The sequence below is a fragment of the Centropristis striata genome, chromosome 7 (genome assembly GCF_030273125.1).
Source record: "Centropristis striata isolate RG_2023a ecotype Rhode Island chromosome 7, C.striata_1.0, whole genome shotgun sequence".
NCBI classification, from domain to species: Eukaryota; Metazoa; Chordata; class Actinopteri; order Perciformes; family Serranidae; genus Centropristis; species Centropristis striata.
The window spans coordinates 9,992,234-10,012,278 of record NC_081523.1 but is presented as its reverse complement, the minus strand read 5'-3'; the positions used below and the strand labels follow the sequence as shown (position 1 = coordinate 10,012,278).

At 38.6% G+C, this 20,045-nt stretch overlaps 2 protein-coding genes across 2 annotated transcripts; both read left to right on the top strand.

The window, feature by feature from the left end:
- The first annotated feature begins 1,591 nt into the window (after positions 1–1,591).
- Positions 1,592–13,518, top strand: erap1b (endoplasmic reticulum aminopeptidase 1b). Its single transcript, XM_059337716.1, has 20 exons — positions 1,592–1,617; positions 1,779–1,905; positions 2,977–3,488; positions 4,049–4,187; positions 4,368–4,502; positions 4,616–4,736; positions 5,303–5,457; positions 5,835–5,948; positions 6,343–6,474; positions 6,763–6,894; positions 7,628–7,711; positions 7,847–8,004; positions 8,394–8,473; positions 8,581–8,764; positions 8,976–9,132; positions 10,610–10,794; positions 10,955–11,116; positions 11,208–11,348; positions 11,697–11,778; positions 12,075–13,518. Exons 1-20 carry the CDS (start codon positions 1,607–1,609, stop codon positions 12,243–12,245), a joined length of 2,982 nt encoding a protein of 993 aa, XP_059193699.1. The 5' UTR covers positions 1,592–1,606; the 3' UTR covers positions 12,246–13,518.
- Positions 13,519–14,502: 984 nt separating this feature from the next.
- si:dkey-283b1.6 (uncharacterized) lies at positions 14,503–19,198 on the top strand. The gene is made up of 4 exons (XM_059337560.1): positions 14,503–14,578; positions 16,483–16,559; positions 17,032–17,311; positions 17,866–19,198. The coding sequence occupies exons 2-4, from the start codon at positions 16,531–16,533 to the stop codon at positions 17,956–17,958; spliced, it is 402 nt and encodes a 133-aa protein (XP_059193543.1). The 5' UTR covers positions 14,503–14,578; positions 16,483–16,530; the 3' UTR covers positions 17,959–19,198.
- Positions 19,199–20,045: the final 847 nt, after the last annotated feature.

Genomic DNA, 20,045 nt, shown 5'->3' with positions numbered 1-20,045 from the left:
AATCTATTTTTTTCTTTTCTTTTCTTTTGCCAAGTGGTAAGTGATAAGCAGTCCCTGTTCTTGTTTAGGCAGCGATGGACATTGCATTTTGCGCAGAACACATGGGAAAAGTGAGGAGTTTCTCTCAGTACTTCCACCTTTGCTGTTCTTTCCATGTTGGGTAGTGGCTGACACCATCTTCCCTCACATCTGGAGGCACACTGTACACTTCTTCTGTGCTTGTCTAGTCAACACTTCACTTCATCAAATTCAGTTGCTGTATATGTCTTTCTTCTCTACTCTTTACTTTTCACTTTGTCCCTTCCACGATTCTTTGTTATTGTGGCGGCCTGTGTTGCTGTTCGAAGTTCTTCTTCCTCTTCAAATCCTCTAGTCAATACTTTCATCTTCGACATCACTACTATCAGAGCTTTCCTCATCATGCTTTGTTTTGGGGGTCCAATCCTTGTTTTCCACATTATTATCTGCAACCTGCAACTCCTCCATGTTGCTCAAAACACCATCAAGGAACTGCAGGACATCTTGAACACTGTAGTCCCTTTTAGCCATCTAAAATACGTTAAATATAGTGGATTTATCAATTTTGAGTGGAAATATTTGTTTTAAGCATCACATTTCAATGATTAATTTGTGAAATGAACTAATAAAACAGTGTATTATGCACTATGATAGACATGATGCATATTGTACCATGATGACGATCAAGGGATTTAACATTAACTTCCTGCTGTATCAAAATTGATACATCAATCCCCACTCATCTGCTTCAACTGAGTTAGTGCTCATTTTGAAATAGTCAATATTTGAATGAAAACCTCACCGTAAAGTCGTCAAAATAGCAAATTCCTGCTCCTTGACCCCATCAAGCTGAGTTTATCAGGTGACTCCACCTCGGGTTGAACTCAATACACTTTGTGAACCTTTGATTGCTTGTAGTGCAAAAGGGATGCACCAGGGGCAGCAGACAAGTATAGGATTGTATACAACATAGAACAAAGTTATTATCACATGATGGTGTCATAGATCTAAAAAAAAATGTATGTATCAAAGTCAAATGTATTTATATAGCGCATTTACAGACGGCTGAGCCACACCAAAATGCTACACATAAAAGTGCAAAAAAATACAGAATTGACAAAGGTGGAAGAAACAAAAACAAAACAAAACAAAACAAATACATTTAAAGAAGAAGGGCTAATTTTAAAAGCACTATGGAATTACTGGGGGACACTATTCCCTAGCACTTGCCGGAGGAAAACTTTAATTGAATATCAGAAATTATATGTATGGCAGACTATTTTGATTTTTCCCCCCGAACTTAGCTTATGGATTATAGTTATTGTGTAAGTATTTTTTTTTATTGTGAAAAGAATACATAATGTATGTCCATGTCAGGTCCATGTCCATTGTGGGAAGCCAAAAGTAACACAAACGGCCATTAATCAAACCAATGGCACACTCTAGTGGTGAAATATATAATTGCAGACTGTAACAACACGGAACTTCCTGTTCACAGTTGATGTTTCCTTCTATTTCCTCCTGTGATACAAGGTTGCTCTTGTTTTAGCATCTTTTTCTCATCATGACGGAATAAAAGGCTGCAGTAATGTCACTTCGGTATGTTGGTATTTGGTGAAAAGAGGGCCGGGTATCTTTAAAACTCACACTTCCTTGGTCTATCTTTAAGAGCTGCAGACATGGAAAGACGGCTTGAATTTCATTTCTTTGTATAAAAAGCATCTTATCTTGAATTTAAAGTCATGTCACCACAACTGCAGGCCACGTAATGACCTCGACAGACATCAACACAACGGACGTTTCCTCCCAGCATGCAACTCCTCCGTCGTCTCTTTCACTTTCGCTCTTGAGTTATTTGTGCTAACACTGCGTGCCCAAGACGACACAGTAAGTTGACATTTTTTGACATAGGCCTATATTTCACAATGGTTAATATTAACAATGTCATGTAATAGATGATGTATAACCTCGTTTCTGTTTTGGTTGAATATGAGTTTCTTTTCAGTTGGGTTTCGTGACGATAAATGAATGGACATTTATGTGAAATTGAAAGTGTTGCACTTCCAACTCACCTGTCGAGTTTCTGCCGCGTTTGTTCTGTCGTTGTTTTATTCACTGTGCGTTTGCATAGCAGCGATAACAGTGTGATTAACTATATTAAGACAATAAGAATATATATTAAGAATGTGAAACCTAAGAAATGTTTTGCTAAATCTCTCAATGGACAATAAAGTCCTGGAACCACGGACGTAATTTTGGGGGACACAAGGGACGTGTCACCTGCACTTTTTCCTAAAGGCCGTTTTTGTCCCCTGCAGTTTTTACCGTCCAAAAGAGAAGCGTCAGGGACTAGGGCCAAGCGGTAAACGGCCGCTCAAGCTGAAACCTCAGATTGCAAATGTGATTTTATACATCCATACTCATGATAATTGTGAAACTTAAGTTTTTTCCTCTATAACCGTATCATCAAAATTGTTGATTGTTACACCGCAAATTGTCACACTGTTCATGTTATGTATCAGTATATTTTTGTCAGGTGATGGATAGTAGAGATGCAGAAGGAGATGGAGGAGGAGAGGCTGGAGGAGGTAGAGGAGAAGTTGGAGGAGATGGAGGAGGAGAGGCTGGAGGAGGTAGAGGAGGAGATGGAGGAGGAGTTGGAGGAGGAGAGGCTGGAGGCTACATGCTTTACAAAAGGTCAAACCAAAAAGGGAACAGTAAACTTAAAAGTAACAATAGAAAACTAGAAGAACAACTAGAAAACACAGTGTACTGAAAGAGTTTTATCAAAGATACTTGTGCGCCCCCCCCCCCCCCCCCCCCGAAATCAAATTTCTAGGCCTCTGTTGCCCCAGGTCCTTTGGAAGTAGGATGTGTTATTCAAAGAAAATTAGAGAATCCACAATAAAGTGAGTTTCTGTGAATATGATTATCAACTGTATGCTATTTGTGTTACAGGTGGGAGGGTTTCCTTCTTTTACTGTCACCATGTTAGCAGCACCTCTCCTGCTGCTGCTCTTCGTTCCCTTTCCTCCCTCATCAGCAGCACAACTACCAACAGCCAAGGATGTCCCGATAGCAACCAACGGCCAGCCATTTCCCTGGAACCACATGAGACTTCCTAAAACCGTCTCTCCCTACCACTATGACTTGACCATCCACCCCAACCTGACCAGCCTAGACTTCACCGGCGTAGTTCGTATCCAGCTGGACGTGCACGAAGACACCAGCACCATCGTTCTCCACGCCAAGCAGATGCAGATATCTAATGCGTGGCTCTTTGCACCTGAAGGTGTGAGGCCCCTGCAGCTGTTGGAGTATCCTCGCTCCCATCAGCTCGCCCTGCTGTCGGACTCGGTGCTGATCAAAGGCAGGAAGTATGAGGTTCAGCTGGAGTTCGCTGCCAACTTATCTGACAGCTATCACGGTTTCTACAAGAGCAGCTACCGCACCAGCAGTGGGGAAGTCCGGTAAGAACACAATAACTGATATTTCTTTTGAAGTAGCTGTATGCCATCACTGAATTTCTACCACATTTATTATACAGTCATGGAAAAAAATATTATTATTAGACCACCTTTGTTTTCTACATTTTCTTGTTCATTTTAATGCCTGGTACAACTAAAAGTACAACAAAAGTAGCTCATAAGAGTTTAATTTAAATCATTATCAAGAAAACCAAGAAAATGGCTAGATATCAGCTTTTAAATTAAACTCTTATGAGCTATTTTTGTTGTTATCGTTATATTATATACAAATGTTACAAACATTAAAATGAATGAGAAATTGAAGAAAACAAGGGTGGTCTAATATTTTTTTCCATGACTGTACATGCAACTGGAAGCACAAGAGTTAATGGGAAATTAAGTCCTCATTTTGATATTATGATAATACCAGAGTAAAACAAAATCATACATTGGTTTTGAAAATGCTACATATAGCTGCTTTAATAATTTTTTATTCTCTGTTTAGAATGCAATGTTAATACAATCTAAGTGTTGTTTCACTGTTTCTTATTTACATGATTTAGGGTTATGGCATCCACGCAGTTTGAAGCCACCTTTGCTCGTGGAGCCTTCCCCTGTTTTGATGAGCCCGCCTTCAAAGCCAACTTCACCATACAGATTATACGAGAGCCACGCCACATATCCATATCCAACATGCCCAAGGTACACGTCAACGCAGCAATATCAGTTTGTTTTAACTGCAAACGAGGAATTATTCCAAATAAGAACTGGTTGAATTCTGCCTTCATATTTGCTGTCAGACTTTAATGAAATGCACTTCACAGTAAGAAAGCACTTAAAAAAAACAACTTATTCACTGTACTATACACCCATATTTCTCAGGTAAAAACAGTGGAGTTGCCGGGCGGGTTGCTTGAGGATCACTTCGACACCACTGTAAAAATGAGCACTTACCTGGTGGCCTACATTGTGTCTGATTTCCTGTCTGTGAGCAAGACTACCCAGCATGGCGTCAAGGTGAGGAGGACAACAGACAGAAATCATCACGTAACTGACATGTAGCCACTGATAAAAAACCTTTTTCTATAACATTAAAACTGACGAGTTTGTTTGTCTTTCTCTGTCATCAGATTTCAGTCTACGCTGTAGCTGAGAAGATCGACCAGACGGCTTATGCGCTGGATGCTGCTGTCAAGCTTTTGGACTTCTACGATGACTATTTTGATATTCCTTACCCGCTTCCCAAACAAGGTCAGTGGAAATGCATAACATTACCAAGTTATTAAGCCACCGGAATTGCAATATTTGCAGTTATGCTGTATTTGACCGTTAAAGAACTTACTAAGCTTTATGTTGTAATGTAAATATTTTTTACTGGATTCAGTTTAAGAAAATCCTTGTGAGGGTAGAATCAGCATAAAGAACTACCTCTGCCGCTGTTAACCATTGAAAACTTTAAAATCTTTGTGTCTGTTTGAGATCTCTCATTTATCAGTGAAAATTGCGTGGCTTGCACAGCAAATGCCTGTCCTTTGTGCAGACATCCATGATCCCATCTCATCTCATGTCTTACTGCTTATGTGAGACTACTTTGACAGAATAGTAATATATATGACATTACATTTAGACATTTAAAAGCACAAATGCTCTTTGCCCTGACTCTGTAAAAAATGTATCGTGAATGAACAGAGAAGTTGAAGAAAACTACATGTATTAGGAGCAGAAATAAAATGTAAAAAGACACCAAGATGGACCAGCAGGTGATATAAATATACCACATGTATTTGTATTGATGTGCTTGATATTGTACACTGCAGATCTGGCTGCTATCCCTGACTTCCAGTCAGGTGCGATGGAGAACTGGGGGCTGACCACCTACAGAGAGACCGGCCTTCTCTTCGACCCTGACAAGTCTTCAGTTTCAGACAAACTGGGTATCGCCAAGGTCATCGCCCATGAGCTCGCACACCAGGTAGCTGGCCTGAAAAACATAAAATAACAAATTAAATCCGACTTTATTAATCCCACAGCGGGGAAATTTCTTTGCTACAGCCGACCACAAAAATTGCACAAAAAGTGATTTCCCTTTTAGATAAAGATAGAAAATAAACAATCTAATAGAAAAAGAAATTTAACAATATACAAAATACTATATACAACCTAGTGCAAATGAATTAAATTGGTGTCACAGTTCATATTTCTGTACGATTCAGAATAATTGCTTTTCTTTTATGAGTAGGTGAGTGAAGCTGAGACTAAGACTCTGCATGTACAGAAGTTACAGATCTAAACTTCAAGATGGATTTTTTTGCATGTGAACTTTTCTCACATCTTCTGCTTCATGTCTAGTGGTTTGGGAACCTGGTGACGATGGAGTGGTGGAACGACCTGTGGCTCAATGAGGGTTTTGCCAAGTTCATGGAGTATATTTCTCTGGACATCGCCTACCCAGAGCTGCAAGTGGTAAGAGCAGAGCACAGGGAACTGACTCGTATCTGACTTACAGCATGTGAATGAGTGCAGTGTAGCCTTCATATTTATTTCTGTCTCCAAGTTGAAATTTTAAAAGATTATCTTGCATAAAATGAAAGATATGAATGGTACAGCTTAATATAAAAGCATAGTACTGTACATTAGCTAAATAACATTTATGACAACAGCTTTATATAAAACTACAGTTTTTATGGATTATTTTGAGGTTGCAATGGGTGTGTTTTAAAGTTCACTTTCTTAAAAAAAATGTAATATTAATTCTGACCTGAACTTCTCTTACTTACTTACTTACTTGCTTGCTTGTTTGCTTACTCATCTCCTCCCTCCACTCTGACATTTCCTCTCTCCTTTCCCTTTTTATCAGGATGACATCTTCCTGGGAAAATGTTTTGAGGCTATGGAGGTAGACAGCCTCAGCTCCTCCCACCCGGTTTCCACCGCTGTAGAAAACCCCACGCAGATCCAGGAGATGTTCGACGATGTTTCATATGACAAGGTCAGCCTCATTCTGTCAAAGGACCAACCGTGTGGTGTGGATGCACTTGGATATGTAAACTCTGCCAACAATTATATGAACATGAACTGTAAGTTGCATAACTTAGTTATTCCCAAAGTGTAGCCCAAACTGTGTGGTCATAACAAAACATTTACAGGTAAAATAAGTAATAAAAGTACTTTAACACACAATAGAAATTCAGTTTAACTTTATTGAGGGCACAACTCACAGGAGGTCATTGAATTCTTAATATTCAGCATGCCTGTGTTTGTTTTTGTTGTTTTTTAGGGAGCATGTATTCTGAATATGCTGCGTGACTTCCTGACTCCTGAGGCGTTTGAGATTGGCATCATCCGATATCTCAAACGCTACAGCTACCAAAATACTGTCAACAGCCACCTGTGGGAGAGCCTGACGGATGTGAGTGATGGAACCAAGACATCTTGTGTGTGTGTGTGTGTGTGTGTGTGTGTGTGTGTGTGTGTGTAGGAGTGCGTGTATAGAGGGTGTCAGATAGAAATGAGTTGACTCTGTGTGTGCATTGGGTAGTGCGTGTGCATACATATGCGCAAAAGTGTTCATCTTTAGGACATATGGGGATATGAGCATGACATCACTGTGAATAACTTCTACCCATCAAAAAAACATTGCATTGTGTTTGTGTGTGTGTGTCTGTGTGTGTGTAACCTGCATCATACAATAGTACAACACAATGTCTTGTTTTCACATTTAGATGAGATCGTAAAGGGGTTTTACCAACCAATGTCCATTTGTATATCAATTACAACTCACCCTAGATCACAAAGAAAAGTAGCATGGAAGAGGTGAAAGTTTTGTAAATACTAAGCTTTTAGCAAAAACACATGCATTTGTGTGAGGCTTTCTAAAAGGATGTTGTGGTATTATTGCTGAACTGATGTTTACTCTGATAATTAAGGATTTGCTCTGTTTTGTTGCCTGTATTTCAGCTCACCATATATGTATTTCTTGGGGACAAATTTGCCCTTCACTATTCATTCATGTTGCCCATGTTAAACAGAAATATCAGTAGTAATAGTAGTTGTAGATGCATCATTTGGAACCTGGGGTGTGTGTGTCTGCCAGTATTAGCACTGTTACGATTCTCTGCTAATTTTGCGTGCTTCCCTACCAGATCTGTAACTCAGATGATCTGGACGAAGGCCGTATGAAACACAAAGAATTCTGCTCCAAACGCAGCCTCAACTCTGCAGCCTCTGTAAGTTTTCATGCTTTCTAGCAACCAGGTCCCACAAAGCACTCTGACTGAGCAAACATACTCTAGAAATTCTTATTACGTTAAGCCAGGAAAGCATCATGAATAATAAGTGTATCTAAATGTGTGTGTATGCAGAAATGGTACTCTGGTGATGAGCTGGATGTCAGGGCCATCATGGACACCTGGACGCTGCAGGAAGGCTTCCCTCTGGTCACTGTGGAGGTCAGAGGTCGGGAGGTCACGCTCAGTCAGGAGCGTTACCTGAAGACAGACGACCAGTCCCTCACTGAAGGGTAAATTAATCTTTTTAATCTTTTTTTTTTTGCAGAAAGTGTATAGAATTAATCACTACAGGGGTCTTCCTGCATTGGAAGTGTATTTTAAAGCCACAGTGTCATTTTCTATGCTTACATCAGATTGTGACAAGGGAGTAATTTTCAGATACTGCACACACTGTTGTAGTTTAAATGCAAAAAATCTGATTGCATTTTTTTTTTAAATAGCTTTGGCATATATATTTGGCAATAGCTTATATAGCCAATACTATCAAATGTAAAATGAACTGAGATTGTATTTTAAGTATGTTATTAAAAGATGATTGAAGTTTTGACACTTTTGACAACTTACCAAGTAGTTTCAGTGATTGTATGATTATTTTCAAATGATCATTGTGTTTTGTTAGATTCCTGTGGCAGATCCCACTGACCTACATGACCAGCGCCTCCAGCACCATCCACCGCTTCCTGCTCAAGACAAAGACTGGTGAGTGTGTCACTCCGTGGGATGTCACTGATATTTGTATTGGTATATTCATATCCTTTATCCACATATTGTTCATAACATTTTATCTTCTCTCCTCATCCACGCAGATGTTCTATATCTGCCGAAGGAGGTGGACTGGGTGAAGTTCAACGTGGACATGAGTGGTTACTACATGGTCCACTACGAAGGCCAGGGGTGGAACTCCATTATCAAACTGCTGCATCACAACCACACAGCCCTGAGCAGCAACGACCGCGCCAGCCTCATACACAACGTCTTCCAGCTGGTCAGGTCTGTTGAACCTGCTGTTTATCCTGCATCATGCACGCGATAACTAATTTTAGGGAAGGATTGGTTGCAAGTCTCATCACCTTCACAATTCCCAGAAAAAAATACATTTAGCCAAACCCAACTTGGTGGTAAAATATGCTAAAATTAAATTATTGCTAAAATGGACAAAACTGTAGTGTGGTGTTGATTTGAACCTGTTTGTGTCTTACAGTGTCGGGAAGGTGAGGCTGGACACGGCTCTGGAGCTGTCTCTGTACCTGTCAAGAGAGACTGAGATCATGGCTGTGACTCAGGGATTTGGAGAGCTCGTACCTCTTTACAAACTGATGGAGAAGAGAGACATGGCTGCTGTGGAGAACCAGATGAAGGTCAGGATTCATGGGACAAAACTGAAAATATTCCATGTATGTTTTAACCATCTGAACCTCACAATACACTGGCAGGTTTGAAAGGAATGAAAAAATCACCAAAGATTACACTTTTTTTCATAGTCAGAAACTGTAAAAACAGAATTTATCAAAGGTTAATAGCCCTTGAATAAATCATGTGTGACAAACATTTCCATCAGTTTAATGGTCTCAAATTGTCTCCAGTTTAGAGAAGGGATCTATAGGCCATGAAAATACTTAAGAAATGCATTCTTCAAGCTCCTAAGCAGGGCTCTTAAAGATCCCCTGTGGAGTTTTCTTATAAATAAACTTGTTGAATGTATTTCCCTCCTCATCAAATATTTTGAAAGGCGTTTTAGGCTTTTTAAATACTGTATTGTATTGTTTGCATACATGTTTGCTAGCTTACCGTTTTCTTCTTCACTGCCTTTCCTGAAGCATTGCTGCAGTCTTCAGCGTGCTACCGCTCCCTGTGGATCAGTGGAATATTACTTTGGCAGGAATGTGCATGTGTGTCTTCGTGCACAAGACAAACAAATTGGGGACCCATTCATGAAAAAAACTGCTCCATAGTGCTTCTAGAGGTCATAAACTCCACAAGGAACTTTTGAACTGCTGGTGCTTCTGTGTACCAAGAAAAGTATGCACACTGAGTCATGGTTCCTTGCATAAAGTACTACAAAAGCCTTGTTAAACAATGACTGTGCACTTGTTGTATAAGCAGTGTGCTCCTTGTAACTTTTGGCAGTTCAAACAAAGCAAAATTCCTCTCAGGCAAAGAACCAGAATATAGCACAAATTCAATAAAACATACAGTTGAAACTTTATTTTCTTTTGTTAATTATTATAGTTTACCTTAGAAATGTTTGAGGGTTGTTGTAGGGTTAAAGCTGACAATTATTCTCAACATTTTTTTAAATTAAATCATTGATCATTTGTCTGTAAAATGGCCAAAATAATGACAAATGCCGTCTACAAGTTGACAGATGCTAAAGTCACGTCACATTGCTTGTTTGATCTTACCGACTGGTTCTCAGATGTTGGCTCAGAGGAAAATATTTTGGGCAGCTCTGTGGAAACTGAAGTGGACGAGGACTAGTGGCTACTGCACTTGAAAAGTCTCCACAGCACCAGATGAGGGGGTGGCCATTGTGGTGTATGAAATTTGTGTGGAAGAGTTTAAATACTAGTTCTAATGCAATCCCTTTGTCCTCCATGGCTGTGGCTATAAACAGTCAGCAATAACTAATCTTCTAGTTAGGAGTAAAACTGCCTCCAGCAGGAACTGTCTGTAGCTGAAAAGGGTGCGCCTTTGCTATTGTATTTTAACATTCATAATTACATTTTAGGAGGATGCTACGTGGTGTTAGAATTCGGAAACCACCGAATTTCAATATTAAAAATGCACTGATTTAAGCCTGATTTTAATCACTAAATGCCTTCATGTTTATCTCAGGGCTACATTGTGGATCTGTTCCGGGGGCTGATTGATCGGCAGGAGTGGACTGACTCTGGATCAGTGTCTGAGCGAATGCAGAGGAGCTACCTGCTGCTGTTTAGTTGCGTCAGGAACTACCCTCCATGTGTCACAAAAGCCACCGAGCTCTTTAACAGGTGGAAGGACTCTGACGGCACTATGAGGTCAGTGGTCATAAAATAACACCGCAACAGTTTTCATTCATAGATGTGTTCACGATTCTTTCTGTTAAATACTGCCTGAGCTTTTAATATTTCTAGGCACTTGTATGTAGAGATTAAAAGTTGTCAGATAGTTCTTATGATAGTTCTTCTCTGTTTTTAGCCTTCCTGTCGACGTCACCATGGCTGTGTTTGTGATTGGAGCTCGGACACCGGAGGGGTGGGACTTCCTGTTTGAGAAGTACCGCACTTCACTGCAAATGTCTGTAAAAAGCCGCATGAAGACTGCAATGGCTGTCAGCCCACTGCAGGACAAGCTCAAGTGGTGTGTGCATTATATCACACTTCTGCAAGCATTTTGCATTTTGCATTTTTCTTTCTGTTTGCACTTATTTAACTTGTATTTCTATGTGCAGGATGATGGAGCAGAGCCTCCAGGGTGAGGTGATGAAGACTCAGGATCTCTCAGGCGTGGTTGTCTCTGTCAGCAAGAACCCCCGTGGCTACAAACTGGCCTGGGACTTCCTCCGAGCCAACTGGCACACCCTGATCAAGAAGTCAGTGAGCCAGTCATGCATATGCAATGCATTCCTCTTTCATTTTTTAATAACTTAATGCAATTTAAGAACGCTCCATGTTATTAAAATAAATCATGCTTCAGTTTAATATAACTTGTGTCAGACAAGCACTGTAGAAAATCCGATGCATCTTAGTTTCTGTTTTTACAAACAGATGAGAATTTGGCAAAACACATTACAAGAAAGGCCTTCAACATTTGTTTTTTTGAAGACTCCTTATGTTGACTTGTGGAGCTCAAATTGAGCCTTAGTTTGCTTGTTTTTACCATGTGAGAGTTGTGTATTCTGACCTTTGAACTGAGTCTCTGTCTGTTTTTTGCTTCATAGATTTGACTTAGGCTCCAGCACCATATCACACCTGGTGACAGGGGTGACCGACCAGTATTCTACCAGGGAGATGTTAGATGAGGTAAGGAAGGCTGTGTCCATACGTTTTGATGTCTGTCTATAGCGTGTTTTCTTTGTCTCATAACTTTCCCTTTTTGTTTTAATGATGTTACTCATTTAAAAGCTAAAAAACAAAGCTCTGATTCAAATGAGAAGCGTAATTAGTAGCCAAGAACAGCAGTTTGTAAGCCGATCTGTTAAAGACCTTCCTCTCAGTAATTCTAGAATCTAAAACTGTAATTACAGTCTTAGTAATTTGTGGATGTCATGTCAGTTTTTGTTGATCTTTTAAAGTCTATCTGCTCTGTATGTGCTCAGGTACGCAGCTTCTTTGGCTCTCTGACTGAGGAGACGGGCTCAGAGATGAGGTGTATCCGACAGACCTACGAGACCATCGAGGACAACATCCGCTGGATGGACACCAACCTTCCTCTGCTGCAGGCCTGGCTGGACAAACGCAGCCACAGAACCGTGCATGAAGACTTATAGCTCCGAGGGAAACAAAAGTCTAGATTGGACGGGCTGAAACTATAAGAGGTGTGGATGCAACTCAAGGCGCTCGGAGATAGACTTAAGTGACAAATTTGATGATTTTAGAATTGAACACAAAATTCAAACAGCCTCGTAATTCAATATCAGTGATATCAGTGACTTATCTATTATCTATACTGACTTATCCAAATGTAAAGATAGATTGACAGCTGTAAAGAACTATGGATGCTGTGTCATCTCAATGCATATTATTAATTACCCCAAACCTGACTTGCAGACTCAGCACTTGTACTACAATACAATACTTGCAAAACAAAAAAAAATTCTGCCACATCTGTAAACTACAGCCTAAAAATTAACAATGGCGGTGTTTCTCAGGTTCGAATAGATGTAAGTAATTGTAGATGATGATGAGATTTGGTATATGTTTAAGGAGGTAACATCAGCAGTCTGTCTGTGTGTGTGTGTGTGTGTGTGTGTCGGTGTGTGTGTGTGTGTGTGTGTGTGTGTGTGTGTGTGTCGGTGTGGGTGTGTGATTTTTTTTTTTACCTGGACTTTGAAGATGCTCATAGTCGAATGTAGTGTTTCCTGTTTGAAGTCTCTGTTTTTGTGAATTTAATTTTCATCTCTGCAGAAAGCAACAACAAATATTGTACAGCATTGTACAAATAATAAATATTACACAAAAGAAATAGACTACACATTAGATATTTAAATTTTCTCAAATATTTATTTAGATACCAGAGCACTCCTTCTCATTAAAAACCAAACCAAACAGATTTGATACTCCCCCCAGAGAAAGAACCCAGAAAGAGGCCTTCAGAAAAAAAAATAAAATGTGTGAATTCCTACAGTGGCTAAACTTGAATGAATTCTGAAATAATTTTGCTCAGCCAAGGTAACCCTAATGCACTTGTAAGTTTTTTTTTGTTGCACATTTTAAGGGTTGATTGGCTTAAATATGATAAACATTCAAGAACTCACTGCTCTATGCTCAGATTTTGCACTGTTTCCAATATTGGGAAGATGAATATGAACTCTGACACCACTGGTACATCAACTTTATTAAAATAACACAAATGACAAAAAAGGACACAATTAGGAATATGATGTCACAAAAATAGTCCTTAGTTCATTCAACACAACAGTGTCTTATTCTTATGCTATTGTGAAATCTCCTGTAGGACAGGATTCATAGCAATTTTGTTATTTCATAAGGACAATATGTGTTGCTTGACTTAAATATTCGACCAATAAAGTTGTTTTGGATTCATTTCCGTTTGTATTTTTGCTATTGTATTTTTTTTCTTCTTAGTGATATTGATTATCCTAGCATGTCGGGAGTTATATGAATGCAATCTTTGTACCTTTTCATTCCCCTGATCAGCAGGTCGAACACTTAACCAGCAGTAAAGATTACATTTCCCGGCTTGTGGCGTAACTTCAGTCACACAAACACACACACTCACACAGTTTCAAACTAAACTTGAGCAGGTGGCCAAATAGCTCGAGGAGTATTTCTTTTAAGGGAACCTCCAATATATATGCATTAACATCACTTTACTTGTCAAAGATAGTACTATTCCACTTATTTTCCTCCACAAGTTGGCATGAGCACTCATATGGGTTCACACGTACACATGTCACAAATAGCCTCCTGTTTCGTCAGGATTTAAGGAAAAACTCCAAAGATAAAAGATGAAAGGTTATCTTTCCCTGTCACTTTGACTTTGCACCAGTATTGACTCTATGCTCATGTAAACACACAGGAACCTAAAGATATAGACTCTTGGCTTGGAAAACAGATGTGGCAGCCTTTGTTCTCCCCTCATTTTTATATTATATATATTTTTTTCTCCATATTTTTTATTCTTTCCGGTGATCTTTATATAAAAATATATTTTATTGCTCTTCCTCTGCCGGTCTTTTTTTTCTAAGGTAACATATATTTCAGTTGGGGCCATCTGCACAAAGGCAGCTGTCACTTTAAATCCTCTAATGCTGCCATAAATTCTTCTGATTGACCTTTAGCACAAACTAATAAAACACGCATTTCAACTGATATATCAAATATATTCATATCTGTGAGCATATATTGATTACATAAAACGTCTGTACATGTTTAAACACACTGTTGATATAACAAAGACTAATTTATAAGGGTGTTTCAGGGGCTGGGTTACGCACTTACTCCACCGCACGTACACGCACACACACACACACACACACACCGCCCCCTCATCAGCGCACCCACAATAGAAATTGCACTCTGCTCCAGTGAGTTTTCCCTCCCAGCCTCACACCTGAAGAGAGCCGTCTCTGGACTGCAGGTAAAGAGCCTAAAGTTTGACTTTCTGCTTTATTTTTATGGAATTTGATTCTGAATTACTTAAAACTGATCAAATTTGATGTCACCATGTAGTAAATCAAATGAAACATATTGTCTGTTGATGTGGTTAGTCAGTATTTACAGACCTGGGAGCTGTTCCAGTGTGCTCACTGATCATGCAATGTGAATTTTGACCTCACCTATCTCTCATGTGATTTTTGTGGCGTTGTATTTGCTTGTTTTTACCTGCTTTTTACATCCTATTTGGCTTTTAAAACAAAGGTGGCAATGTCAGACCACCCCAAAATATGTATTAATCTTATCATATGTTTATATATGAGTTGTTGTTCCACTATGGGAACAGATTGAACATCATGTTGAGGACTTGATCCACACTATTAGAGTTTCGGTGGTGAAAGGTGAAGGTTTGGTCAGTTTCGATCAAAATGTGTCTTGATTCATTGTATAGCTGGTGTTAGCCAATATTGATATAACTTTTATCACAGAGCCACACAGCTTCTGGTCATTTCAATCTCACAAAACAGGAAATGATGTGACTGTGTACCGGCAGTTACAGTTTATTAACTAGGTTCATGGTATCTGGGGAAAACCCGCTTAAATTCAGCCTCAGTGTCGGTCTCATATACATGGTCGCCCATAAAATTGGAATAATTTTGTTATCAGACACGATCCTCTGTTAATTCTGGTTTCATTTTCATTGTGATATGTTTGGAAGAGATTGATTAATACAGTTTTAAGAAGATATACACTTCATCTGTCAAGAATAAATCATGTTGTCACGATCATTTCATGGAAAGAGGTAAAAAGAAAAATGTATTCCAACTTTATGGGCGACTGTGTATATACACACATAAAACACATAAGAACTGTGTATGGGACATTTTTTGGGGTGATCATCTGAAGCCCTAATTCATATAAACAACATGAGCAGAAGTTACTTGTGAATAAAGGGTGCTACTATAAAATAAATGAATAAATAAGATAAAACTTGATTTTGAGACATAGACAGCAAATGATTAATTAAGTTTAGAAGATTTTAAAGAAGATGTGGCTTACCTGAGCTCTCCTGGAGAATCAGTCCAGAGTGATGGGGACCTGACAGAAAAAGCTCAGTCGCCCCTGGTTTTTCATTCTAGACTTGATTAAGGGGAGGATTTAAGGCTACACTGTAGCATCATAGGGGTAGACACTAATTGCTATCCTCAGGGTATTATTAGAGGAGGTTATTCAGTGGGATATAATCTTATCTGTTGACTAACAGCATTCAACAGCATTAGGGGACAATATACCACTGATGCCAACCTGATCAGTACAATTTTGCTGCTGCCTTGTACAAACAATGCTTCCAAGTACAGCCCTCTTTAAACCTGTGACAAGGCTCAGGTAATCTTCTCAACCCAGTTTATCATTTGAAAATATATATTTTTTTAAATGTAGACACATCTTTGATATAAGCCTCTGACCTACTTATTGATTATCAGTAACAATATTCCAGTTGATCACATGACAGGTTTCCAAGCACAGTGGAACAAATGTTATCATATTGCGTAATAATAGGTAGACTGAATGACCGTATGACAGTTTCTGCTTGAGACAATTATTTATCTCTCTGCCTACACGTACAGACAGGCAATAAAATATTCTTGGATCATGGTGTCTTGGAAAAAACATTTATGGGTTCAAAGTATGTTTGCCTGTTGATCCAGGAAGAGAAAGACATTATCAAAACTCTTGCAGGGTATTGACACTGATTCACCACAAACATGTTTAAATTCTTTATAGTTAAGCAACTATAGAGCTATTTTTTTGTTCTGTTTTTTAATAAATAAAGCGTGAAACTGATGGCAATGTCAATAAGCAATGTTTTGCCTGTTTCCCCCTCAGGTTTACACTGTTTTTCTGACGCCACTTCCATCTACAGAGCCTTAAAGGATGGTATTTGACTACATTCCCGTTCTAGAGTAAGGCAAATTTATTTTTATTTCAATCTTTTTTGTGTTTTTTTTGGCTTTCTCATTGGATGGTCCCACAGAAATCAGAAAAAAAGTATTACATTTGTAAAGTACTAACTCTGCTCGATGCCACAAGCTGAGATTGCACAATATATGAGGATGACACAATATGGAAATGCCCATAAAGGAAGAACTTCATTTTTAAAAAACTTTATTTTGTATATTTTTCTAAAATGGTAAAGGTCAAAGGTCAATTTCAATATATTTTACAGGTGGGGTCTCCCCTTAAACATGATCATCAGTTTAACATATTTTTTCTAAGCACTTTTCATAAAATTGAAAAAGAATAAGCCATAATGTTGTTTTTTTTGGATGCAAATGGATTTAGATAAATCAGGACCAGAAGAAAGATTTCTTTAAACTTTGAAAACATCCCCATCTCTCTCCCAATCCACCTCTAACCCGTCTCGTCCTCTATCAGGATCTTCCTGGGCATCATGGGCTTCGGCCTGTCCATCATGTTCTGCACGACCTTCTGCAGGGCCTGCAGTCGCCTCAGGGAGGAGCAGATAGAGAGGGAGGCATGGAGACGCTCCGAGATGGAGACACGTACTCCTCCGATATTTTTTATCCCCTTCCATGGAAGCATTTCACATGACGGCGAAGACCTTCCCAGGGTGCCTCGATACAGCCAGGAGCTCCACACACCACCACATTATACCAATGGTGGCTTCTGTGGGCCTCCACCTGCCTATAATGAGGTGAATTTAAAACTATGCAATTACAGATAAAAACTTTACCAGCCAAACCAGGATGAATCGGATTTTGTTCTGTTTAGATTTTTTCCTTCAGCACTTCCCAAAAACCCCAAATTTACTGCAAAATAATGTACAACTTTTATTTCGATATTATATATATTAGAATATCATGGAAAAGTACATTTCCAGTAGTTCAAGTCAAATAGCCCCAACCAAGTATTGAGTGCATATAGAAGGACATACTTTTCAGAGGCCAACATTTCCATATTAAACATACTACAAACTGGTCTTTTGTATTAATCTTTTTTTTTGAGAGACTGAATTTTAGGTCTTCATTAAATGAAAGCCATAATCATAATAATTAGAATAAATGAAATAAATTAAGACATGAAATGTTTCATTACGTGTGTAATGGATCTATATAATGTCTTATTTCCATTTTTTAAATTGAATTACTGACATTAATAAACTTTTCTATTATATTCTAATTTATTGGGATGCACCTGTATATCTGGGTATTCTGACGTTAACTTTGGATTTCTTTCTGTGTATTTCAGCTGGGACTGAAGCCTGATGATCAACCCCCTGCTTACACAGAGTATAATGTTCCTCACACAGACGCGGTCCAAGCAGCAGCAGCGTCGGAATAATAAGCCAGGACCATCACTCTGCTTATGGACAGTGTTCATTATTGAACTGCCTCAGGGACTTGAGTGAGCTGTTGCAGGAGTTTATAATGTTTGAAAGATTCTTTTTATTGGGAGCTTGTTTTTTTTTTTTATTGTGGTTAATGAATGTGATGATGGCACAGAGGGGATAAAAGCTGCACGAATGGCACCATGCGTAAAGCTACACTGCCATGAGTATACAGCACGTTATCCGAGCCACTAAAACACTTACGACCCAAAATAGATTTTATTCCCATGTGTGATGAGTGTTAAAATAGGTTCTGTGTGCCTCATTTCCCCACTTCTTATCTCCAACAATGAGGTTTTGCTTTTGATTCTTCTTGTTTGCATGTGTGCCTGTTTTTCTTTTTTTATTAGGAGGATCTAAAAAATCACTTTAAAAGTATTAGTTGAATGAAATTGGTGTTAATTCAAATGTGAATGTAAATCCAATGGTGCCACTATGTGGCCATCTATGAAGCACTTTGTTTTGGCTCATGTCTCCTGAAATGTGAGGAGTGGGTGCCATTTTTTCCTCTCGATTCACTTTTCCAGTGTTTTCAATTTCAATCAAAACTGTTTACACCACTTTTAATCAATTTTTCAAATCTTCACAAAATCCAACATTATATATTTGGACGAGCCGAATATGTAATATCACTTCCCTGGTTGCCGGAGCCTTGAAGTTGTGGCCTGAAAATTTGAAATTATTATTAATAAGTGTTTTTATAATTCTGTGCAATCCTACATAATTTATTACAACCACATGACAAACTATGATGGCCATAACTCAGTATTCACATGTTGCATGATTTTCTTTGCACAAATATCCACAAAATCTAAATATTCATAGACAGGATTAAGATTTTTGCTAAAAATCATCATCATCTTCTCAGGTTAACTGTCTATTACTATGTGTATTTAAATGGAGATTTTGATTCCAATGCTGATTGAAAAAGTTGAAAAATGGTTTAAATCTCAGGACAAAATGTAAATAATAATTATAGTAGCTGGTCTACAAACAGATCCTTGAATAGTATAGGAAAAATACTTGTGTCACTCCACTTATATATATGTATAAAATTATTAGAAATATAGGCTGAATTCAGAAATCTACCTTTATATATATTTAATTTTATACCACATTTCTATGTAAATACAACATGTTCATAATGATGATATTGTGTGTGCATATCGTATGTTTTTCAACAAGCAATAAACAAGCAGCACTGTAACTGAACATTCTGTTGTATATTAATATTTAGGCACAGGCAGCTGACAAGAGGTGGGGGGACACTCTGGACAAGTTGCCAGTTATGTGCCATTCAGTTTGACTTTTTACATTTTTATAATTTTTCTTCAGTCCAGCAGATTCCACTCTTGCCCCAAAACTACGACCAAAGCCTTTTTTTTAGTTTTACAACTATACATTTCTCACTTTTGAAATGAGCAAAACTTGCATGAAAAGATCTGGTGCAGAGTCACAAATAAGAGATATACTAGAACTAACACATTTTTCTTACTTAACTTACTGTTGCATTCAAAGACACCATTAATGAGTTAATGCACCATGAGTGAAATGGTCGGCACATTTCTTTTTTTCTTCTTGCGAACACACATTCAGCAGTGGATCAGTGAAAGCCACAATACATAGGGTGTCCAGATGTCACTAACACAAGTGTGGACAGGCTGACATACAGCCACACATGGTCCAGCATGCACCAAAGACATTTACACATGATCTGTAATACTATATATGTCACGAGGGCTTGAGATGTCATTTTGCTTCTGTCTTTTTGGCAACTGGGTTTGGTGTAGTCTTCCAGCCTCTATAAGGGGAAATCCTCTCCTCTTATACATATCTTTACTACACTACGCTATCACTTATACATATCAGAGGATGTACATGTGTGCAAGTATGTGTCTGTGTGCTTCAAACCTAAAATAGCTTTCTTCCTGTATCCATTTTAGAGTCATAACATTTAACCCAGAGAAAACGTGAAGCACTATGGGTAAAAACACATCAAACCATGCTATTTAAAGGGATGTTTTGTGCAAGTCAATGAGAA